This window comes from Labeo rohita, chromosome 4 (genome assembly GCF_022985175.1).
Source record: "Labeo rohita strain BAU-BD-2019 chromosome 4, IGBB_LRoh.1.0, whole genome shotgun sequence".
Lineage (NCBI taxonomy): Eukaryota > Metazoa > Chordata > Actinopteri > Cypriniformes > Cyprinidae > Labeo > Labeo rohita.
The window spans coordinates 33158797-33185641 of record NC_066872.1 but is presented as its reverse complement, the minus strand read 5'-3'; the positions used below and the strand labels follow the sequence as shown (position 1 = coordinate 33185641).

Sequence of the window (26845 nt, the reverse complement as noted above, 5' to 3'; positions counted from 1 at the left end):
CCTGTTTGGAGACAGGAAGCCTGAAGCATTGACTTCGTGTGCCAACAGCCCCACATTAATTCCCCCTCATGCTGATGGAGGAAGATTTCTGATACTTTTAATTAGGGGATACTCTTCCTCTCTCCCACACACACGCTGTTCTGTTTTTTGTTATTTCTCTCCCTTTTGCATTGTCAGACAAATTATAAAAGTTTTGAGACTTGTTAAAGTCCTTGTTAAGGAGGCAACTTAACTGAAGTCAACCTGACTTAATTGTCACATCGTCTTTAAAAGTGGCATGTTGGCACTCTCGCTAAATGCAGTAACATTTTTTTTTTTTAAGCATTCCATGTTTTTATATTGATATTGATTATATTTTATAATAGAAATGTTTAATAAGCTGCATCCTCCCTTAGGAGATCATTTTGGTCCCACTTCATAGATTGTGAACCTCTCAACAATTGTGTTTGCTGCAGATGTTTGTTTTAACCTAATAACCAGTTATTAAAAATCAACATTTTCATTTTATTTATTTTTTCTAGCTATTTTATTTAATGTTATTTTGTTTGTTTTGACATTATTTATTTATTTTATGTACTTTTTTATTATATTTTGTTTGTATTTAATAATGTTTACTAAATTATGTTACCATTTTACCCTTTCTAGGTATTTATTTATTTAATTTTTCTCTGGGTATTTTCTGTTATTTTGTTTTTTTCCCTACTTTATTTTTTGTAATTTTTTTTTTTTTTAATGTTTTGTAATGTTTTGTAATATAATGTATGTATTAATGTTTATTAAATTATGATACCATTTTAATTTTATTTTTATATTTTATTTTTATACCTTTTTTACTAGGTATTTTATTTATTTCAACATTATTTATTTATTTTATGTAATTTTTGTAGTATATTTGATTTGTATTTCATAGTGTTTATTAAATCATGTTTTTATTTTTTTTACTTATACTTATTTTTTATTTTTACTTAATTTTTTGTATTAGATTTAATTTGTATTAAATAATGTTTATTAAGTCATGTTACAATTTTACCCTAGGTATTTTATTTATTTTATTATTTTCTACTCTTTTTTTATACGTATTTTTTGTATTTGATTTATTATTTGTATTTTAGGTAGGTATTTCATTTATATGTATTTATTTATTAAATTTTAATTTAATTTATTTTTTCTACTTTTTTGTATTCAGTTTAATTTGTAGTTAATAATGTTTATTAAATCAGGTTACCATTTTACCCTTTCAAGGTATTTTAGGTAGGTATTTCGTTTTTTTTTTTTTTCTACTTTTGTTTAATTTTTACTTTATTTCTAATAGATTTGACTTGTATTTAATAATGTTTATTAAACATTTGCCATACTTTCTAAGTATTTTATTTATTGTTTTTTTTTTTCTTCATCTGGGTATTTTTATTTTATTTTATTTTAGATTTGATACGTATTTAATGTTTATTATTATGTAAAGAAATTCATGTTTATTTAATTATTTACAGTATGTAAATAAATGAATGTTTATTAAATTGCTTACAGTATGTAAAGAAATAAATATTTATTAAAACACTCGTAGTAACAGGGTTGCAAAAATTGTAAACCAATATATAATACATATATTTTGACCTCCTGAGGTTGACAATGAACAATGTCTGAAGGTTAAGCACCAACATGCTCTGAAATTTGTTAAAAACCTCTGGCCCTAATTTGTACCACATTTATGAAAAGCACCATTTGCTACAATGAATCAGAACAAAGAAAGCTTCAGATGAAGTTCATTGTTCATCTGCCCTCTCTCATTCACTCTTCCTGTCTGTTTTTGCATCTGTCCCGTGCACTAACCCACAGCAGATCTCACGCGGAGCAGGACGCCAGCTGGCCCGAGCGTTCTCCTTATCCTGGGCAAAGGCTTTACTACGGCTCATAAATGCAGTGCCGGTTTTTAAACACAGCATTTAATGTGTGATGGAGAGCAGCTCTGCGGACGTTATCAGGCTTGTTTAACAGGTTTATTTATCACCCTTTGATGCCACAGCCAGGATTGCTATTTCCCAGCACCTGATGTCCTCTAAACGCAAGCAAATGTGGAATCAGGCATTAATGTCCAGCATGCTTATCCAGATACCTTCAAGTTGAGGGTTTGTGTATGTAGAGCACATGGGCATCAATAAATTATACTGTGAGTAGAGTTATAATAAAATCCAGAGCACAGAAGCAAAGCTTTATCATTGCAATATTCTAAAGACAGTCTAATGAATGAATAAAACTCTATAATTCTACATCTGCATTGCTCAAATCTTATGTAATCTCTCCTGTACAGTATCCCTCAGGCCCAAACCCCATTCAGAGGCGCAGATGTGACTCCACAGGCCTCGGCGTGTCCGTACAGCATGATAAACACAAGCTCTTTGTGGGACGATCACTTGCACCGGCCCTGCGGACACACAGAAAAGTGACATTTGACATTCCATACACACTGTTTACATTCCTTTGAGCAAATGGGGCTGATGACAGCACAGGGTTAATGTTTGGGTGTTTATGTTTGAGTGATTATAGATTCATGCGTACTTGAGATATCACTCTGGCATCACAGGAACGAATGGCATGTGAAATGAACATCTCAACACTTAGAAACGGCTGCTAAAATAGTGTTTAAAGCAATAATTATGTAGTAGTGCTTCTGCACTGACTTAACGGAAGGTTAAAAAGACATTTAGTTGAAACCATCATTGCTTGCAGTGCTATAAACTATATCTGTAAGGTTTAATACACTAGGGGTGTGAAAATATATGGTCACAGTACAGTATATCGCAATACAAAAATGCAACAATATGTGTTGTGTATAGGTCATCCAAAATTAAGTTTAGGGAGATTTAATTTAATCATATATCCTCAAATATGGTATGCGTCAATAGAAGGTCACACAAATGTAGTCTAACATAATTCTGTAAGCAAATGGTGTCACCATTGAAAAAGTCTGACTCTGGTGCAGTGCCAAATTTAGCATTTTATTGAACTATTCTTTTATGTTTACTTGCCATTGTAACTATATTTGGATTTTTAAGAGTATTATATTGTGAGATCAGTGGTGTGTGGTGTTTTGCCACTGCAAAAAATGCTTTTCTTACTTCGATTTTTTTTGTCTGGTTTCCAGCCAAAATATCTAAAAAGTCTTAAATCAAGAAGGATTTTCTAGACAAGTAAAAATGATTATGTTTTCAGAAAAAAGAAGTCAAAATTAAGTGAGTTTTTGCTCAGAACAAGCAAAATAAACTGCCAATGAGGTAAGCAAAATAATCTTATTTCAAGGTAAAAACTAGATTATTTTGCTTACCCCATTGGCAGATCTCACTTAATTTTGACTTCTTTTTTCTGAAAACAAGACAATAATTGTTGCTTGTCTAGAAAATCCTTCTTGATTTAAGAATGTTTAGATATTTTGGCTGGAAACACGATAAAAAATCTAAGTATGAAAAACGTTTGAGGAGGCAACGTTTTTCTTTTCTTTTTTTAAAATCAAATATGTCCCAGTTAAATAAACATTACTTACACTATCAGAAAAAGTAAAAGAAAATTCTATTTTATGTTTTTACATAAAAAATGTAATCAATATTCTATTTGTTAAACCCAAGTACAAATCTCATCAAGTTTAAGCATTTTACATTTTTCCAAAATAACAACTCACAGGCATTAACAAGTTCAGCTTTTCTTTTTAATACTTACATTTTTTTAACATCAGTCATCAGAGCTCAGTAAACATTGGTCACAGACTGAGAGATTTACTTCAAATTTCACCAAGCTGATAACTCAGTGAAAACTCCCACAGATTGTTTTCATACCATTTTAAGTCTTATTGTGGCGTAAAGTGTTTATATTTAAATTTGTGAGTTGTTTGTTTACTTTTTTTAAACGAACAATAAAAAGTGTTCCTATTAATGCCATTATATTGTTCATTCAGACTAATTTGCGAACACGAACGTGCACAAACATAAGAGGCGGGATTTATCACATGAACCAATCACAGCCGAACATAACCAGTCATATCCAATCATATCGTGATGGAGGCGTTGCCTCCTCTCACATGACTTTCCCCCATTCATTCTCATTTACCCCGTAACAAACTTACCGCACGCTTTAGGGGGTTTGTTAAAACTCAATGGGCTCAGGGGAGGCAAGAGAGACACAGACTCGCACTGTAACTTTTTTTTTTTTTAGAAAAATGAGTAATATTTTATATTTTATATTTTGTAACATTAGACTGTATAGTCTAACATACTAGCTATTTCTGAGTGAAAATCTTTCAAAGTAAATCTTGCACTAAATGTTTTTCAGTGTAGTACAGTAATGCTTCTGACATGTTTCCTGATGTGCCACATAAGTTCAGTTCTCGTTGTTGTGCTGACACTATGTCTGTTAATGTATTGTATATTCACTATGCTGTCTGCACAAACAAATCTGATTTCACACTGTATCTTACAAAACAACAGTGTGGACATTCAGTCCTAAAGATCACTCTTCGTTAAACCTTTCCAAACTCAGTCACACAAGGCCATGAAGTTTCCTTCAAGCCATCTTCTAAGCATTCCTCAGGTCTCTGTTTATGTCTGAGCACCTCATACACTCGTCTCCTAGTGGCTGGTTATGCCATCAGTGACTCCTGTTACACCAATTTCTGCTCTTTCATCTGTAACTCTGCATTATGGTTGTTAAGGTCCATCCTTTCTCTCTCTCTCTCTCCCTTTGTCCATTGTTTTCCTCTTTCTCCTGAGATATTTTTCAGAACCTAACCAGGCGTAGGATTCAAAGTCATTTCCGGGTCAAGGTGTGTGTTGGCGGTGTGGATCTGGCCATGTGTGCATCTCTAAACCATATGGAGACTCAACCTCCCCCTGTGAAATCTGGCTATCTGTCTATCCATTTATCCATCTATCTATCGATCTATCTATCTATCTATCTATCTATCTATCTATCAGTGGTATAGTAGATTTAGTAGATTTAGTGTCTATGAGTGTTTGTTTGCTTATGTATATAGAGAGAAGGCACTGGATTTGGCTGTGGCTCTGGGGGAATCAAGGGCTTGTTCCTGCTTGTGGTTTTCTACTCATTGCCTGAGTGAATTTGAGAGACTGCATTCCTGTTACAATATATTTGTGCATGGTTTTGATATTCAGTAAAGCATAAATCAAACTTGAGTTCAAAGACTGGCCTCATTAGCCATCTGACTGTCTGAGAGCCTGTAGCTTGCAGACTGGAACTTATGTCTGTGTGTGTGGAAATGCGATTTGATTGTAAATATACTGTAGGAAAACCAGCTGTAAAGTGTGGATTGATGTGTTTAACAGATTTGACTCTTCCTTGTGTGCATTTGGTCTATTTTTTAACATTCTGAAGGCTCTTTTTGCCTTATGGAATAGCTAATGGACAGGATGGGCTTCTGGATCAGGTTCAAAAGAGGCACCCTAACCTGCCTGGACCATGTGCAAACACTAGAGACTCTTGGTTTCAAATGTTCTTTTATGGTCCTGCTGATGGCTGTAATATTTTATGCTCAATATACTCTAATACAAACAGTCTTAGCTTCACAGAACGCTTGATCACATATACATAATGACATTGATGAAACACCCCAGCAAGCTTTGAAACAGAAGAGTAGTGTTTTGCAATAGTTTTAGATAGATTATTAAATGTCTGCTGTTTCAAATGATACCCATATTATCCATTTTGTTCCATTTACAGATAATATAAAGCAATAAGTCCCAATGCAATAAGTTGTCAACGACCTTAGCTGTTATAAATGCACTGTAAACCATGGCTTCACGGGGGTTATTGCTTTTATAAAATGGTTATTCCATCTACGTAGTAAGGTTTCACAAAATAAAACAGAGCAAATTAAGTGTAATGATATTAATAAAAACATTTTTCTTCCGCCAAACAACGTAGTTCCTAAGAAATGTGGTCAGAAAAAGTGGTTGCATGAGCAACACACAGATTTAAACAAAGGTGTGTGTTTGTAGAGTAATTTACAACAGCTTTGAACGCAGCTCAACCAATCAGAATCAAGGACTGGAACTGTCTGTTTTATAATAGAAAATAATACATTTATTTAAAAGATCGAAATAATTAGAACATTTAAAAATAGACATTTTTACATTCTGCTTTTGACATAAATATCAAATATTTTATTCTGTTTAACACAAAATATTTTACTAATTTATTTATGTTGTAAAAGCCCATTTAGGAACATTTTGTCTTTTAAATGTCACATTTAATATTTGTTTTTCACAGTAAAAATGAGTCTTAATACGGTACATGCAAGTGTCCCCATTAGTTTTTTTTTCTAATAAAATTATTTTATTTATCATATGTGTGAATGGATATCTATTTATTTTCAGTCTTTATACATTCAACTAACATCTGAGCATTACATCAAAGCCAGAACATGATGTTCTCGCTGGTCTCTTAATGAGGTGGCTACCTGCCTGATCTAAATTGCATTGCAGGAATACAATCTCAGGCATCATTAGTCCACTAAGCATGCAGAGCAGTGTGCTAGGTCAAAGGGAGAGATGAGTGGAACTACCAAAAGATCAGTTCATGCACCCATAACTACTGTATATTTATTTAAATAGGTAAGTATAAAAATCATGCATTTTTTCATGAAAAGAAAAAATTGATTCTTTCCACATAAAAAGTATTCTCATAGTTTCATAAAATTAAGGTTGAAGCAGTCACATGGACTATTTTAACAATATCCCTACTACCTTTCTAGGCCTTGAATGTGGTAGTTGCATTTCTGTCTATGCAGGTTCAGAAAGCTCTCGGGTTTCATTAAAAATATCTTAAGTTGTGTTCCGAAGATGAACGGTCTTACAAGTTTGGAATGACATGAGGGTGAGCAACTAATGACAGAGTTTGTATTATTTGGGTGAACTGTCGCTTTAAGAACTTTAAGAACAGAGTTAGTTTAAAGTGTGTGGGTGTGTTTTTTGTCAGTGATGAGCACATGTACAGGTTTTGGCACACTTCAGGCCTTTAGTTGTAGATTGAGGTAGCCGCTGTGCCGCTCTGCCAACAGAGGATACATTTTTTTCTGATAGCCGTGGGCAACAAGTCCTTGATTTCCTAGATAGAGACAACCTGCCAGTTGTGCCAGAGACCTCAAACATGCACACACACAAGCGTAATATCATATTAATATTCAAACGCCATATTACTACTCCACAGCTCTCCTTATTTCTTCTCTCTGCAGACACACTTCCATAACTTTAAATGAGGCACTTGTGTTTATATTACATCAATCAATACTTTTTTCCCCCAAAAGCAAAACTCAGGCAGGCGCATTATTTAAACATGGACTTTGAACTCATTCCACGTCAAAAACACAATTAAAGTAAAGTCGGAAAGGCACTGCAGGGCAGAATAATGAACTGTTGGGACCATCAGAGCACAGAAAATGAACTTATAATTAAGATTTCAGCATTACATTAAATCTATACGTCACCCAGTTGGATTTTATTTCTCCCAGGAGCATGTAAAGCAATATCCTTTGATTATTCATAAAGGCTGAAAACATGAAAACGGTCTTTTGTGGTGACGTGATGCATTTGAGATGGAAATCGTGTTGACGAGAGTGGTGTACACACACAAAAGGTGACAGCCAGTGAAGAGGGGCTGCTACTAACATGCCTGTAAAAACAAGCTAACGCACCAACGGAGCAATTACCCATCATGTCAGTGATGTTTTTACAACGTGTCAGAAACTCAGCCCAGCCCTGTGAATTCCTAATATATGAGATTTCTTTGGATTTCTTTGTTTCTCTCATGCTTTTCCCTCCGTACATCGCTTTTTACTCAAGCCTAAAGCTTGAATTTAATCAAAACACACTTTAGCTGCAGTACGAACCACTTTGGGGATTCATAGGCATTAAAAAAAACAGCAATTAGCTGCTAGTTTATGAAGACAAGCCTGTTTAATATTTCCCAGGCTGATTAGACATTATCAGCTTTGTTCAACACATATTCCTCAATGCTTATAATTGCTTAATGATGCAATAACAGCACCATTATCGTAGTAAGTTTTTTCCGTGGTCTAATTTTTTCCGCTTAGGTTTCAAATTCATTTCTGAAGCTGCTAAAATAGTTCTTAGAATTATTAGATTTCAAATCGGTCTCAAATGTTTTTTGGTGGGCATTTCTTACAGCAATCCTCAGAAAATATGATTATTATTATAGTCCCTCATTTCTCCATAGCGCTGTTTGCATTATGCAAGTTAATCAGTCAGGCGTAATGTACAGTCATTATTGCAAAATGAACCTCGGCAGAGTGGTCAGGGTTGAGATATAATGTTTGTGGGTCTTTATCAACCAGAAGGGGTTTATTTTATGATAATGACCAGATGACTGTACACTATTTGACTTGTTTTATGGATACTTACCGAATAAAGAACCTCATCTTCAGAACATAAATTAAGATATTTTTGATTTAATCTGAGAGTTTTCTGACCCTGCATAAACAGCAACGCAACTGAAACGTAGCTAGGACCAGAAAAGTAGTAAGGACATTGTTAAAATAGTCCATGTGACATCAGTGGTTCAACTGTAATTTTATGAAGCTACGAGAATACCATTTGTGTGCAAAGAAAACAAAAATAATGACTTTATTCAACAATTTCTTCTTTCCATGTGTCAGTTTTCGACATGCGGTCACATTTTTTTATGTTTTTAGTCAATAACGTTCACCAAAGCTGCATTTATTTGATGAAAAACACCTAAAAAGTCCTTAATGTTGTAAAATGTTATTATAATTTAAAATTACTGTTTTCTATTCTAATGTAGTTTAAAATATATTTTATTCCTGTGATGGAAAAGTTAATTTGCTGTCACTTTTAAAAAGTATTTTTTTCTTTGAAAAGAAAAAAAAATCGTACTGACTTTTGAGTGGTAGCATATAGGGTTTCAAGTACGAGTGGTCTCCAAGCCGCCAAATTTTTACGATTGTTATGTATAGTGGTCTGAAAAGCTGGCTGACGTGATGAACAAGCTCTCAAAGCCAGTTTACACAAATCTAATCTACGATCTCTTTTTTCTTTCAGTCTGGTCATCCCTCTTTTTTTTCATTGGATCTCCGCCTCTTCATCCCTCCAGACGCCCACAGTCATGAGGATTTATGGCTCTCTCGGCGCCCTATAGATAGAGCTGACCCAGTGTCCAGAGAGGTCCTGAGACATGAAAGCCTGACCTTACTGTGCCCAGCAGGCCTCTGCACACCTGTGGGCCGGCCTGGGAGGACACTGGGAATGAATTTCTCCAGCCTTTCCATCCCGTCTGTCTCTCCGTCCTTCTACTCATCTAATGCCTTCCTCCTCAGTAACTTTAACACTTGCCTTTGTGGCATCTCCCTAGGGCTACCTGGGGGACTTTCAATTACACAGTGTGTCATATTGTTTTTCAAAACTCTGAGATGTTGTTTTGGGCTCTGGGTACATGCACAGCAAGAATGATAACTGAAATAAACACTAGTTGTGTCCACACCAGTGCACAATACTGTGCTGTTTATTATAAGCACGTGCCGCAGTTATGATCTCTGATGCGTTAAATGTTCGTTTTGAAGCAGGACGGCATTAGCAGGAAAATGAAAAGTCATTCTAAAGTCATTCCAATGATATTGTTCCTCTGTGGTGTTATCATTATGGTTGTGAACTCCAATATTATAAAATTTTTAAAATTGGGATGAAAATGTAAGTTCTTTTTCTTGGGCTAGCATTTAACAGTAATTTAGTGTAGTTATTTTTATTTTATTTTACAATATTTTACTCTATTTCATTTTATACATATTTATGTATGCTATTTATTATTGATGATTGTTTTAATTTTATTTGTATGAAATTATTTATATAAGTATAAAATTAGATGATAGATAGACAGATAGAAAGATAGACAAATAATTTTTTGTTTAGATATAAATATTTTATACATATTTATGTGTTATTTATTAAGATTATTTATATAAATATGATAGATAGATAGATAGATAGATAGATAGATAGATAGATAGATAGATAGATAGATAGATATTTTGTTTAGATATAAATATTTTATACATATTTGTGTTATTTATTATTGATTATTTAGGATTATTTATATAAATATGATAGATAGATAGATAGATAGATAGATAGATAGATATTTTGTTTATATATAAATATTTTATACATATTTACGTGTTATTTATTATTGATTATTTATATAAATATGATACATAGATAGATAGATAGATAGATAGATAGATAGATAGATATTTTGTTTATATATAAATATTTTATACATATTTACATCTTATTTATTATTGATTATTTATATAAATAGATAGATAGATATTTTTGTTTAGATATAAATATTTTATACATATTTATGTGTTATTTATTATTGATTATTTAGGATTATTTATATAAATATAATAGATAGATAGATAGATAGATAGATAGATAGATAGATAGATAGATAGATATTTTGTTTATATATAAATATTTTATACATATTTACATCTTATTTATTATTGATTATTTATATAAATAGATAGATAGATATTTTTGTTTAGATATAAATATTTTATACATATTTGTTATTTATTATTTATTTATTGATTATTTATATAGAAGATAGATAGATAGATAGATAGATAGATAGATAGATAGATAGATAGATAGATATTTTTGTTTAGATATAAATATTTTATACATATTTATGCGTTATTTATTATTAATTTAGGTTTATTTATACAAATATGATAGATCGATAGATAGATAGATCGTTTTTTGTTTAGATGTAAACATTTTATACATATTTATGTGTTATTTATGTTTAAATTAGGATTATTTATATAAATATGACAGATAGATAGATAGATAGATAGATAGATAGATAGATATTTTTAGATATAAATATTTTATACACATTAATGTTATTTATTATTGATTATTTAAGATTATTTATATAAATATGATTGATATATAGATAGATAGATAGATAGATAGATAGATAGATAGATATTTTTTAGATATAAATATTTTGTACATATTGTGTTTATTATTTATTTACGATTATTTATATAAATAAGTTTTTTCCTTCATTAAATTTACATCTTGAAATTAAAAAAAAAAAACTAACTCTGTAATTTATGTTCTACATGACTGTATACATTCTTCTACATGTATGCAACACTCTTTACAGCCCCTTTTCCCCCTTTTTTCTCTTCACGAAAGCCCTACGCATGACCTTTGACCTAAGGGTCAGAACAGTTTTTTAGCCTGTCAGGTCTGGGTCTGTGAGTGGGGTTTGCTGAATTATAGTGTGTCATGAGTGACAGCTGGCAAGAACCAATAAACTCCATCCCTGCATTCCTGCAGAAGACCATTAAAGACCTTTCATATCAGTCTCTCTGTTCAAACAGAGCAGCTCCTGTGTTTTACATTGCTGCTCCAGCGCAGTTCCTCCGGAAGGCATGGGACCAGCTCAGAGGTCTGGCAGTTTTATTTGTCAGATCTTAAAACCCTGGTACTATATGTTCTTGGTGGAATAAGTGCACCTTTTTGACCCCAACTTCTGCTGCTGCTTTTCAAAAGTCACTTTTGGGAGGTCTCACATACTTCAGCAATAATTTGAGCAGACTTTTCATAGTGCCTAATTTTGTCCCAAGAGATTACAGATGCAGACAAAATTGCTTTTGATTTAACTTGAAGAAGGTTTGAGGATTTTCTGTACTTTGTTCAGTAGTTTTTGGAATTGCAGTAATGGAAGTAATTATTCGCTGTAGGATTTTCATGTCATACTGCTGCTTAAGTGAGCTTTGTTGCGAAAAAAAATTGCAAGCAATTGCGCAAGACCTAAAAATACGTCAATATGACAGTCAAACTTGAAATTACTAAAAGTATTTGAAAGTCAATTACCATGCATAATGTTGCACATTCTTCATATTGAAAAGTCAGAAAGAAGAAAAAAAGAACAAGATGGTACATGAGATGGAAGTCAAATTTATTTCAGTGCTTTTGCATTCTCTTTTAATACTTTTGTGATGGAAATAATATAAGGTCTCAGAAAAAAAACAATATTTCAGTGTTTTTGTGAGAGAATGCAAAGTTTATTAGAGGAACACTATAGTATTGCAAATATTTGCAAGAGAATGCAAATGTTTTGCGAGCAAACAAAGGTTGTGTGAATGCAATACTTTTGCGTCAGATCTCAAAAGTTTGGAAAGCAAGTGCAAAAACACTGAAAGATCTCCAGCACAATGTCCCCTTAGTGGCTCCATTATTTGCCTAAAACATTACATTAATGTAATTTTATATATAAAATATCTAGCATAATAATAGTGTGCAAATACAGAGACACTGTACTGTCTTAGACTTATTTTCTTGTTCTCAGTTGCTGCTCTGTCTCTTTCTTACTTTTCCACTCCTTTTCACTCTCTCTCTCTCAATCCATCTTCTTGTCTTAGCTATGAGCCAACCTGTTGTAGCTCTTCCACACCCCCTAAACTTTCTCCTTCAGAGGTATTTGCTTCATTCATTCACTCTCTCTTTCTCTCACACGCCCTCTTACACGTCCCTTTCTAGGCTGTCTTGGACTCTCACACCCCTTATCCTGGGACGTTGCACTACAGCGTGTGGAGTCCCATAACCTGTTCTTGGATTGGATTATTACCTGACGGATCTCCAGCAGACTCGCTCTGTTTTATCCGGGAGCAGTTTTGTCTTTGAGAGAAGAACCATGGTGCAGGGTACAGTGGGAGAGGTGAGTAAAGGTCTCTAGACAAACTCTGCAGCCCAATTCCTCACAATGCAGAAAGCAGTATATCTATCCAGCTCTCTGCCAAGTTTTTCTCTTTCTTGCGCGCTCTGGATGTGGGCCATTTTCTCTCAGAGTGGTTCTCAATTAGTTTTACTTCATGATTCAGAATTCTTGGATGACAGGTGGCGATTTAAAGTTCACTACAGAATTAAAATGTCCTGATAATTTACTCCTCCCCATGTCATCCAAAATGTTTGTGTCTTTCTTTCTTCAGTCGAAAAGAAATAAGGGTTTTTGAGGAAAACATTCCATGATTTTTCTCCATACTCAGTGGACTCAGTGGGTTAAAGATTGCAGATTGCAAAAATTGCAGTTTCAGTGCAGCTTCAAAGTGCTCTACACAATTACAATTGGAGTTTTTGAAACTGAAGAACCACGCGTGACCTTTCTAAGGTGATTACATAATGCATGAAGTCATAGAAGTGCGTTGCAGAACTAGTGCAAGACGAGCATTTGTGGTTAAAAAGTATATAATTTTTTAAAGAAAATCATTTCGCTAGATAAGACCTTTATTTCTCAATAAGAGAAACTGTAGAGCCCTGCACTGAAACTGCAATTTGGACCTTCAACCTGTTGGCACCCATTGAAGTCCGCTATATTAAGAAAAATCCAAAAAAGTTTTCCTTAAGAACCTTAGTTTCTTTTCGACTGAAGAAAGAAAGACATGAACATCTTGGATGACATGATGGTGAGTAAATTATCAGGAAACGCACAACTTTTGACGTCATCAACAATGTAGGAAATGTTTTTTATGTCTATTTATGTTGCTGTCCTATTTATATTTGCATTGTTTTTCCCTACTCACTATGATCTAATCATAACATGCCATTTTGAGGTCATGACCCTTCAGTTGAGAACCACTACTGCTCTTAAAGTTCATTTTCTCAAACATCTACTGATCAAAAGTAGCACAATTTGACCCAAGTTCATTTATTTGTTTAATGCGTTGTTTGATTAGATAATTATAGAACAAAATCAGAGACTCCATCCACCAAATGCCGTTCCACTCCATTTACCGCCACATCTGACCGCTTCAATAGCCCCGCTAATGCGAGTAAAAAGCCTTGAACAAAATGGTCGAGTGTGTTGGTGATGTCTTCAGTTTGATAGCTTTTTCCTCCATGCACAGGCTTTTACACGCCCCTCGAAGTCGAGCGGCACTCTGGCTTTAGTTGTAATGTCATAGATGAACCGCATAAAGTCACTTTATTACTGCTTGCCAACGGCCTGCCTCTTCCTACAGCTGATAAGCCTCTGGAAACAGCATCCTTTATTGTGAGCGAGCGAGCATTGGAAGTATGCATTTAGATATTTGGACTACAATAGATGATTTGTAAGGACGTTCCTCCTAGTATCTTAAAAACTTTCTTCGCTGAAGCGACATTTGAAGATTTTTGGCTTATCTCATGAATTGGCGCTTTGTTTGATTTAGCACATTGTCCTCTATGCAACAATTGCACGGTCTACAACAATTGCCATCTCTGTATGTGCGTTAGTTGGTTTTTGGATGCTTTTAAGAAATGTTTTTCGTCCCAATGTGCATTTAACACTTAATTTAGAGCTACAGGCATAATCTCCTGTGAAGTGGCCGTTTTCAGAAACTCAGGGTTTGTTATAAGAGCAAGAAGGTGGTTTGGGTCGACTCCTGTACCTTTATAATCCTTCAAAGCGCACAATCCAACTGCACGCTCACCTCTCTGGTCGGCCTGCGCTCGTGAGATTACATTCTTTGCTGCATGACTTTGCTGTATGCAAGTTGCTGTGCGTCAGGCGTCAGAAAAATATCCCTTGAGTCACGGCGGTAGCACCTTCCTGTCTGTACGTTGATGCGAATTATCGCATCAGATTCATTCATAAATCGCGCAATCAACGGCGCCCTCCAAAGTACAGCAATTCAAAAAGTCTTATCTGCCCCGTCCAGAGTAGCGGAGTCCATGTAAAGTCGTGTAAACTGACTGCGGTACAGAAGCGCTTGAGGTTACATGCTCGAACAGGACTGAGTTTGACTGGTATGTGCGGAGCTTAAGGCCCCTCAAGTTTCTTAATGAAAAATCTGGCTGTGTTCCACTGCATCTGATAGGAAAACATGCCTTCCACGCTAACTTTGTATGCTGAGGGTGTCTGACCTGCATAGAAGTGTCTGTGATCATAATAAAAAGTTTTAGGACTATGTAAAAATGCTTTATGGACTGCCATGTGCACCCAAGAGAAGTTTGTTAAAGTCATCGAACCCTTGCAGCTGCATTAATTTTGTGGACTGTCAGACTCGTTCCTGCACATTAGAAGTGGCAGTTGTGCAGTAAAGCATTGCGTTAGCATGGCTGTGGTTTCTGCACGGCTTGACAGTGCTGTCTGTTGGCTGAACAGAGACTCGCTAGTCATAATATCCCCCACAGATGTAACCTGACAAAGCCGCGGCGGCTCTGTGCAAGATCATTGATTCCGTATGGTATGTAGTTAGTTAGTGCAGTATTTGGAATGACAGCATTTATTTGGCAAGGAAGCTGTTCACCTGTCTGACGCCTCTGGAGTTTGCATAAAAAGAGTTTACAGTTTGGGATTAGTCATGATTTCAAAGGATCAAAGAGATTTTGATATAATTAAAGCTTCTCAGATATTTGGAGATTTTGTTTTCAGTTCTGTATTGTGTTGGTCCTGGATTCACAACTTCTCAACTTCAGAATACAAAGTCACAGTTCTAACATTATGAGATATTAAATCACATTTATTGCATAGAAAGTCAAAATATGCCATATAAAGTTACATTGTGAGATATTAAGTCAGATATGACGTGTTAAATCACAGTTATTCAATATTATAACAAAGTCACAAGAAATAGGCATAATTGTGACATATAAAGTCACATTGTGAGATAATAAATCAAAATAATGGCATAAAAGGACAATGTGAGATATAAAGTCACAGTTATGACCTATAAAGTAACACTGTGACATATTAACACCCAGAGATATTAATCACAAGAAATAAACTTGCAAGAAATGACAGACACAATCATAAGAAATAAACTTGCTATTTTGACATACAGTATAAAGTCAGAATCATAAGAAACTGTTAGAGTTATGACAATCACATTGTAATACACCCCCAGTTTCACAGACAAGGCTTAAGGCTAGTCCCAGACTAAAATGAATGTTCGAGCTGTCTCGACTGAAAATATCTTGCTCTGACATATCTTAAAATATGTCAGTGCCATTGTTCTGTCTCAAGATGCACATCGGTAATGTTTTTTTCCAAGGCATTTTTATAAAATCTGCTTCAATATCTTAATTTAACTAACTAAGGTTAGTCCTGGCTTAAGCTAAGCCCCGTTTGTGAAACTGGGCTATAAATGACATAGTCACACTATGAATTATGACACATAAAGTCACATTGTGAGATATTAATTGCAAGAAATAATGTTGCAATTGTGACATATATAATCAGAATTAAAAGAATCACATTGTGAGATTTAAAGTCACAGTTACGACTGTCGCTCTGAGATATTAAGTAACAATTATGACATAGTCACATTATCAGATATTAAGCCACAATTCTGAGAAATAAAATAGCATTATGAGATATTAAGTCGCAATTGTGATAGTGACATTATGAGATATTAAGTCACAATTCTGAGATATTACATTAACTTAAAAAGTCATATTGTGAGATATTAAGTCACAATTCTGACAAATAAAATAACATTATGAGATATTAAGTCACAATTCTGAAATATTAAGTTGACTTAAAAAGTCGTATTGTGAGATATTAAGACACAATTCTGACATACAGAATAACCTTATGAGATATTAAGTCACAATTATGACAGTGACATGAGATATGAAGTCGCAATTGTGAGATATTAAGTTGACGTAAAAGTCATATTGTGAGATATTAAGTCACAGTTATGACATATAAAGTCACATGATGAGATACTAAGTCGCAACTGTGATAGTGACATTATAAGATATTAAGTCACAATTCTGAGGTAATACGTTGACTTAAAAAGTCATATTGTGAGATATTAAGTCACAGTTATGACATATAAAGTCACATGATGAGATACTAAGTCGCAACTGTGACAGTGACATTATAAGATATTAAGTCACAATTCTGAGGTATTACATTGACTTAAAAAGTCATATTGTGAGATATTAAGTCACAGTTATGACATATAAAGTCACATGATGAGATACTAAGTCGCAACTGTGTCAGTGACATTATGAGATATTAAGTCACAATTCTGAGGTATTACATTGACTTAAAAAGTCATATTGTGAGATATTAAGTCAATTCTGAGAAATAAAATAGCATTATGAGATATTAAGTTGCAATTGTGACAGTGACATTATGAAATATTAAGTCACAATTCTGAGATATTACTTTGACTTAAAAAGTCATATTGTGAGATATGAAGTCACAATTCTGACAAATAAAATAACATTATGAGATATTAAGTCACAATTCTGAAATATTAAGTTGACTTAAAAAGTCGTATTGTGAGATATTAAGACACAATTCTGAAATATTACATTATAAGATATTAAGTCACAATTTGACTTAAAAAGTCGTATTGTGAGATATTAAGACACAATTCTGAAATATTAAGTTGACTTAAAAAGTCGTATTGTGAGATATTAAGACACAATTCTGAAATATTAAGTTGACTTAAAAAGTCGTATTGTGAGATATTAAGACACAATTCTGACATACAAAATAACCTTATGAGATATTAAGTCACAATTATGACAGTGACATTATGAGATATTAAGTTGACATAAGTCATATTGTAAGATATTAAGTCACAGTTATGACATATAAAGTCACATGATGAGATATTAAGTTGACTTAAAAAGTCATATTGTGAGATATTAAGTCACAATTCTGACCAATAAAATAACATATGAGATATTAAGTCGCAATTGTGAGATCCTAAGTTGACATAAAGTCACATAATGAGATATTAAGTCACAATTCTTAGATATTAAGTTGACTTAAAAAGTCATATTATGAGATTAAGTCACAATTGTGACAAAGTCACAGTGTGAGACATTAAGTTGTTAGATATGAAGTCACAATCATGGGAAATTAAGTAGCAATTATAGCACGAAGTCACATTGTGAGGTTGGTTTGATATAAAGTAATAATTTAGGAGTTCTGAGAGATAAAATCACAATTACGACGTGATTTGCAAATACTGACTACTTCCAAATTGTGGTAGAATTTGCATTTTCTTGATACATTGATACATTAAGTAAAGACCTCTTTTCCTTTCGGATAAGTGAGGATTTTAGGGATAATGTTACATCAAAGAAATGGTGTCCTTTAGGGGAAACTCGTCCGTCTTCTTAAAAATTCTATAACCTTCTGTCCTGTCTGTTCTAGAATTCTTCACTCAGTGTGACTGTATACCAAATGACAGGATCAGTATTTTCACTGCAGTTCTCACCTTACGCTCTGGACCACACGCAGACATGAATATCAACGAGCAGTCTAAGCCCACCTTATTGAACAACACCCTTGATGCCTTTCACAAAGGTCAAGTTTGTTGTGAAACTCTGACCTCAATGTCAACTACCATGTGTGATGTAACCTGCTGAAAGTGCAGAGTCACTGTCATTGTATTGTTAGACGTTTTATGGCCACACCAATCTGTGAAGAACTATACATATATAAAATGTAGCCAGTTTATTAATGCTGTTTCCTAGATGCTTAAGGCTGTTCATATCACAGTCCACAGTTTGCAGAAATAACACAGGAGGTCTGTTGTGAATGTGTCTTAGTTTATGTGCATATTTAAATATGGTATGTTTCAGTTCGTTTTTTCGGACCATGGCATCCCACTTTCATCCAGGTCTGGTACAGCGTGTAAAAGATGACACAGTTATTATTTCGAGCTTAACTACTCTTTATTGCACAGATGATTTGTCTGTTTAATTTAATTGCACGACACCCTGAGAGGAATAAACTTCATTGTGCAGTAGCGAACTTTCTTAACCTTAAGCAATTCTCTTTTATTTGAATACTACCTTTCTCCTGTTTCTATCTAAGTGCTATTCATTTCTTAACCGGCGCTCAGCAGGCCCGCACAGCCGTATCTGACAGGATAAATGTGCTGGATTATACAGGCGATTTTCAGCGAAGATTCAGCGATTACATAGACTCTGCTAACAGAACAGATCAAAACGATTATTCTGAATGTGTGTATATGCATATGTATGACGATACCGATCTCTCTCTTCCTCTGTTTTACAGATAAAAGGGAGAGAGCGTCGCAGCTAAATAAAGCGGAGAACAAGCCCGTCTCAGGACATCAGTCCAAAGAAAGAGGATCTGCCGGCAGAGAGATAAGAGGGGGAGGACAGGGAACGAAAGAGAGAGTCGGAGGACGAGAGAGAGAGGGAGAATGGGATACTGCGGCATGTGGATCTTCCTCTTGTCCCTGTCTCTCTTCTTTCAAAGCGCCACTGCAGAGGCTGAAGGTAGACTGCTGACTCACGCTTTATCTACATGCGATAGGGCCTCTTCAGTCCCCAGCGAACTGCCAATATCCCGCCCTTCAATCAATCACGCTCTGAAAAGGTTGCAGGCAGGGTCCAAAATGAGCACTTGCCAAGCACTAAATGTGGGTAAAATTTGGTGAGCAGCCGAAATTGAGTTACTCTCAGCGTACACAAGAATGATATACAACCTTAAAAAGTTAAAACGAAGGAAAACTTTCAAAAGGAAACATTAGATTTAAATCAGGGGTGCCCAACCCTGTTCCTGGAGATCTACCTTCCTGCAGAGTTTAGTTACAAACCTTATCAAACACACCTGTCTGTAATTATCAAGTGCTCCTTCAGATCCTAATTAGTTGGTTTTGGTATTTTTGTTCAGGGTTGGAGCTGAACTCTGCAGGAATGTAGATCTCCAGGAACAGGGTTGAGCACCCCTCACTTAAATGATGTAATTCCTTCATTTTTCTTCACTTCTTGATTTGACTAACATTAAAAAAGACCATTTTTGGCATACATAGTGATTTCTTTACTTCATACTCCAGAATTTTATATAAAATACTTGATGTATAGATAAGTAGATGCGTATTTATTTATTTAATTTTATTTATTAGTTGAATAATTAATGAGCTATTTTATTTTATTTCATTATATTGGGACTTTTGTTTATTACATTTTTATTTATTTTATTTTATTTTATTTTAATTAATGAGCTATATTTAATTAAAGATTTTGTAAATTTATTTTATTTTATTTATTTTACTAGTTGATTGATTTACTGAAGAATCACTTATTTCAGTGTTGGTGCTCTTAGACTAATCAATCATTGTTTTGTTTTGTTTTATTTTATTTTATTTTATTTTATTTTATTTATCAGTAAAATAATTGATCAGTTACTTCAATATTGGACCTTTTTATCAATTCAGATTTTTTTTATATATATATATATATTATATATTATATATATTACTTGATTGTCAGTGCTTTTTGTCTATTTATTTTATTTTATTTTTTTTTTATTTTATTACTTGATTAATCAATCAGTTACTTCAGTGTTGCAGCATTTTGTGTGTCCTTTTTTTTGTTAAAATTAGTTAAATAATCATTAATCACCTTTTTGTCTGTTCATTTTTATTTATTTTATTTTATTTTATTACTTGATCAGTCAATCGGTTACTTCAGTGTTGGAGCATGTTAATTTTTTTTTATAGACGATTAATCATTAATCACCTTTTTGTCTGTTTATTTTATTTTATTTAGTAGTTTTATTTAAATAATTTACTGAATAATCAGTTATTTCAGTGTTGGAGCTTAGACTAATCATTCATTTGTTTTATTTTATTTTATTTTATTTTATTTTATTTTATTTGAGCTTTTTGTCTATTTTATTTTATTTTATTACTGTATCTTTTTATTAGTTGAATAATTAATAAGCTATATTTATTGAAAGATTTTGTCATTCTTTTATTTTATTACTGTATATTTTATTTATTTTATTAGTTGATTAATTTACTGAATAATCACTTATTTCAGTGTTGGTGCTCTTAGACTAAACAATCTTTTATTTTATTTTATTTTATTTTATTTTATTTTATTTCATTTCATTTCATTTCATTTCATTTCATTTCATTTCATTTCATTTCATTTTATTTCTTGATTAATCAATTTTTTTTTTTCAGTTTATTTATTTACTCACTCCTGTCCCCAATATAAATGTCTTTAATGAATCCACACTTTATGCAATTTGCCTTCAGTCCGCCTTCAGTCATATCCATATGTGTCAGTTCCTGTCAGTCTGTGCACCTGAAGAGGCCATACAGGTGGAGTTGAAGTGGACACAGAGTTCTTTCCACATGTGTCCCGCTGAGTCAGCAGGTTCTGCTGCGGGCCATCTGCACACCTCCTGCAGCTTGATACCTCTGGTTTGAGTCTTTTCAGATAAATCACTCTACCTCTCTTGGATTTCCATCACCCAGATTCGTCTGCAAAGAAATCAGTGTGTGTGTGTTTATGTTTCACCTTGAGCCTGTGTGTGTGAGGCAGAGAAAGACAGAATGGGAAAAAGCGAGAATGTGAAACATATTGAATTCACGCAGGATGGTTTTAGAGGAGTCTGTCAGGACCAATTACTGACTGAGGCTCTAATGCCCTGAAACACTGTAATTTTCCACACCTCTTCAAAATGGCTGTTTGCAGTGACAGACACTTGACTATGAAATGGAAAGAATGTACTTTCCGAGGTCACGTCCTTGTACTCTTTCACTATCGCACCTGCTTTATGTCGAAATCATGTTAAATGAAAAAGCGCAAGCATCTAACCCCGGTAATCAACCCTTATAACTGTAAATACACAGCCAGTCACTTTTCATTGCTGCCAGGGCCTTGCTGTCATGGTAATGACCTGCCAATCTGTTACAGTTGCTTTAAAATTAAATAAATGTTTACTTAATAACCTTATTTCTTCACTGGCTTCATGAGTCAGCTCTGAACGGAGCTCTTTTAAGTTATATCATGTTAAACACATCATTTTCACAGGCTGATGATTTTAATCTAGCGGCAGATGATTTTAGTGTAATCCTCTACGCACACAACTTCACGGTCTGCAAACTGCAGCAAAGATGTATCTAGAAAGTCAAACCGGAGATGATCTGTTTATTGTGCTGAAGTATGTAGTAGAAAGCCCATGAAAGACTTACGTTATTTTAAAAAATCCACATCGTTTTATACATATTTTGAACAGTGGGGGGCGTCTGAAAATTACAACCCAAAGCTGTACTATATGGCATTGTATCAGCATTTTATTTTCAGATGAAAATAGCAACAGATAGCAGCAGTAGCTCATTGAGTGCAACCATTTGACGTCATCAAAATAATGGCGCTCCCCAAAGTCCAAAATATGTATAAACGATGTGGATTTTTAAATTCCCTAAATCATGCATGGGTTTTCTACTACGAATTTTAGTAAGAGACATTATATAAATAAGCCATACAAGTCTTAATACCCAGGGTAACCAGTACCCAGCATAACACCAATGCTGTGTTCGAAATCGTTGATTCAGCTGCAGGCGCCATCTTCTGGTGAGACGTGGGAATTCATTCAGCATGACCCTCACAGTGAACTATGGGTATTCTCTAGCAGTTGAGTGCACATCGGTTGTACACTCGTTATTGTAGTGAATTATGGGATTGAACGAGTGCACTCGGTAACCTCCACTTTGGTTTCATACACTACTACAAATGGCTGTTCCCTCAAATTGGTATGAGGGACAATTTTGGACACAACCCATGTCATTTAAACTTCAGGAATGTCAAAAAATAAGTGATTGTGAATCAGTTTTACCTGCTTTGGTGCTTTGGTTCACCAACAGGTGCACTGGAGAGCAACGGCAAGACAACCCCAAAAAAAGGAATGGTTTTGCAAGTGGTGGTCACAGACAATTGCTCTGTCCTTAACCTTCCTGACTGCTTTGTCTCTAGTTTTGTGTTTTGTTAGGGTCCTTCTCACTATTTGTAGCATGAGGCAGTATCTGCAACCCAATTAGGTTACACAGGTAGTCCAGCTTCTCCAGGATGGCACATCTATACATGCCGACGCAAAGAGATTTATGTGTCTTTCAGCACAGTCTCAAGAGCATGGAAGAGATGGACAGTTACACGAGGGTTACAGTAGTGCAACAACCAAGCAGCCTGACCGGTATCTACTATTTTGTGCAAGGGGAAGCAGGATGAGTACTGCCAGAGTTCTCCAATACCCCTTTTCCACCAAGCGTTGGGAGCCAGAGCCTAGTTTCGAACCAGTTCTTTGTCTTTCGACACCTAAAGCACCAGCTCCGGTTGGCAATTGCCAGTGAACACCAGAACTAGTAGGTCCACCACTGGCACCCAATTTTCTTCACAAATGAGAGCAGGTTCACACTAAGCATGTGACAGACGCGAAAGAGTCTGGACATGCTGTGGCAAATGTTAAGCTGCCTGCAACATCTTCTAGCACAGGGGTGCCCAAACTCAGTCCTGCAGAGTTTAGCTCCAACTTGCCTCAACACACCTGCTGGGAAGTTTCTAGAATGCCTAGTTAAAGCTTGATTAGCTGGTTCAGTTGTGTTTAATTGGAGTTGGAGCTAAACTCTGCAGGACACCAAACCTCCAGGACCGAGTTTGGGCACCCCTGATCTAACAGGACCATTTTGGCAGTGGGCCAGTGGTGGTCTGGAAAGGAACGTCCTTGGAGGGTTGTACAGATCTCCAGGTACCAAGTACCAGGATGAAGTCCTCACAGCCATTGTCAGACCTTACACTGGTGCAGTAAGCCTTTGGTTCCCCAAGCATGATGTGGCCACAGTGAGTAGGCAGTTTCTGGATGATGAAGGCATTGATGCCATTAACTGGACCAGACCTGAATCTAATATCCAATGAGAACCTCTGTGACATTATGTATTAGAGTATCTGAAGCTGCCAAGAAGCTCACTGATGCCCAGATCCAAGTCTGGGAGAAGATCCTCCAGGAAAACCATCCGCCATCTCATCAGGAGCTTGAATGGATGTTGATTTTCAGTGTGATTTTGAATCCAGTCCTTAGTTGGTTGATGATTTTGGTTTCCATTGACCATTGTAACATCATGTCATTTTGCAACATACATATAGGTGTTTGAAGGGCGTACCAAATGCAATGTTCACCCCTGAATTAAGATGCTTGAACTCGAGGACAGCTGCCAAATTGAGATTTTTCCAATCTGTCTGTTCTCGTCTCTCTGCCACTGGTTGAATGCCTCTGGACCATCAGTGCTGCAGCCAGCGGAGAGTATCCTCAGTGGACCGTTAAAGTTTGCTTGTGATGAACTTCCCTATTGGATGAAAGCAGTTTTCTCTCTTAGAATGTTGTGTATGAGTGATAAATCACTAAAGCCTCCAGTGTTTGTTCCCTTCTGATGTGGGTGGCACAGATTTTCCCAACTTTTCCGGAAATGAGTCTGAACTTTTTATGTAGTTCCTGCCAGATGATCAATAGCGTTGTGCCGTTTAATGCATATACTTTTGTTTCCAGAGCTCTATTGTGTTCTGATTTCATAATAGCATCTGTCATCTTGTGGTTGTTGGTGGGGAGAAAAAGAACATTTCAAGGCATTCTTCTGTGAGCGAGTTAGAAGCTTTGAAAAGCTTGGGATGTACTTGTCTTCGGTTTTGTTGTATTTCAGGTGTGGGTGTGTGAAATTATCTTCTCTGATCTGTGAGATCTGTCTGTACATTGTCCGCTGCTATTAAGTCTAATCTACTGCTGATTAGCTCCTGCCTAAAACAGCTCATCTTTGGAGAGTTATCTGATTCAGAGGACATCTGCAGTGTACTTAGTGAAAGCCGTGTAAGATTTACAATGATTGTGCAATCACCTCATAACCAAAGCCACATTTGCAGCGATCAAAGATGGAAATAAATATTTGAGTCTAGTTTAAGGATTTATAAAACTGGAAAAGAAGCTCAGAAAACATCCTGAAATTGTAGGTCATATCAAACCATAGCATAAGCATTGGATGACTGGACTTTACTTTTATTCTGACCAGGCCTTCCTCTGAGTCTGTAGCTGCTGTTCCTGTTTAATGTGGTTTTTAAAGTGCAGGTCACTTGGAATAAATTTACCAGGTCTGAAAATCTGAATTTTCTCTGAGTCTACACTGCCATCTAATGGTGGCCGAACACATTGTTGCTGGGCGTGAAAAAGAAGGCCTTGATGAGAAAAAACTATGGGTCAAAATTGAACTGGGAATGTCTTGAAAGCCAATTCAGTTCCTGAATTGTATTAAAATATGATGCAAAACTACACTATAATTTCAAGATAAATATAACTAAAATGCAATCAGGAAAAAGTGCTGCTTTGATTTTTGAGAGTAGTTAAATTATTGTGGTAACAATTTACATTAATGTCCCATTTGTTAGCATGAATTAATGCAATAACATTAACATAGAATGAGCAATACGTCTGTGACAGTATTTCTTAATCTTTGTTAACATTAGTTAAAAAAATATAGCTATTTATAGTTAGTTCATGTTCAGGTCCGTTAAATAATATTAATGATACAGTGCTTGATTTTAATAATGTAATAGTAAATGTTAAAATTAACATAATTAAGATTAATAAATGCTTATTTTACATTGTTATTTCATGTTAGCTAATGTAATTACCTAATGTTAACAAATTGAAATGTAAAATTTTAGCATATTTTTACTATTGTTTTATCATACACGAAATATATAAGATATTACCAGACATATTTGCTAATTGACATATTTTTAATAATATATCTTTAACATGTTACTATATATATATATTGATTTCAATATAATAGCATTATATATAATAATTTAAAAAATATTTATAAATTACTAGATTATTTAATGTTTGTTTAATTTAATATTGATTTTACAATACATTTTTACAATAAATTCAAAACAAACTAAAAAAAAAATACTTTTTGTTTGACCAATTAAATACCTCTATTGTGTTTGTTGAACTTCTATGATATATAATTCATAAATTCATCTTGCTGTCAAACCATTTCACCTTTCTGTTGTGTGTGTGTGCCCATTTCACCCTGAATTATGCTCAACATTTACAATATTAAATATTAGCCATCTTTTTAGAACAGTTTCATTTATAAAACAGTCTCAGCCATGTTAAAATAAGATTTAAAAAATCTTGTTTTTTCTTTTGCAGTATGTCGTACAGCCATGCCTGCTGATATTGTGTTCCTGGTGGATGATTCTTGGTCAGTTGGTCCAACCAGCTTCCAGCAGATCAAAGAGTTCATAGCGGACATCATCCGAGCCTTCCAGGGAAGTGTAGTTGGACAGGAAGGAATTCGCTTTGGAGTGACTGTCTATTCTGACTTGCCCAGGTCAGTATACATACTGCACTATATCAGTGTGTGCTCTTCAGAGAGCTGTTTTGTGCTAAGATGATTATGAGAAAATTAAAAATTATAATATACTGGATGTGTGTATATTCCTGACCTTAGTAAGCATGAATTAACTGTTTGAATACTCTATATGCATCCGGTTATGTCCTTAAGGATGCGTATAGCTCTGACAGATTATTCGACTCCGGAGGAAGTGCTGAGAGCCGTGGAGGAGTTGTCGTATGAGGGAGGCAACAGCCGCACCGGCTTGGCATTGGAATTCCTTGTCGAGTCTGTGTTCAGTCCTTCTATCATCAGAGACAACGCCCCAAAGGTGGGACACTTCAATCACAATCACTTCAAAACACCTTTTTCATGCCTAACCCAACTGTGAGAGAAAAAGACTAACTTTACACTGCAAAGTTGCGTCAGATGCTGCATTATAACATTTGATGTTTAAAGGGGACCCTGGCCTAATATAACATAAATGATGTCTCTAACTAAAATATGTAGTCGAAAACCCATGAAAGATTTATGTTATTGAAACATACATGTTTTGGACCATTATTTTTGTTATGTCAAATGGTTGCGCTCAATGAGCTACTGGCACTATCTGTTGCTATTTTTACTGCA

At 34.7% G+C, this 26845-nt stretch overlaps 1 protein-coding gene across 1 annotated transcript in view; it reads left to right on the top strand.

The window, feature by feature from the left end:
• Window positions 1-12579: 12579 nt before the first annotated feature.
• The window catches only part of col7a1l (collagen type VII alpha 1-like), a 70196-nt gene continuing 55930 nt past the window's right edge, over window positions 12580-26845 (top strand). Inside the window, exons 1-4 of the mRNA XM_051107308.1 lie at window positions 12580-12774; window positions 19084-19310; window positions 26032-26212; window positions 26387-26546. Coding sequence (XP_050963265.1) covers window positions 19235-19310; window positions 26032-26212; window positions 26387-26546 — 417 coding nt within the window. The 5' untranslated portion in view covers window positions 12580-12774; window positions 19084-19234. The remainder of the gene's footprint in view (window positions 12775-19083; window positions 19311-26031; window positions 26213-26386; window positions 26547-26845) is intronic.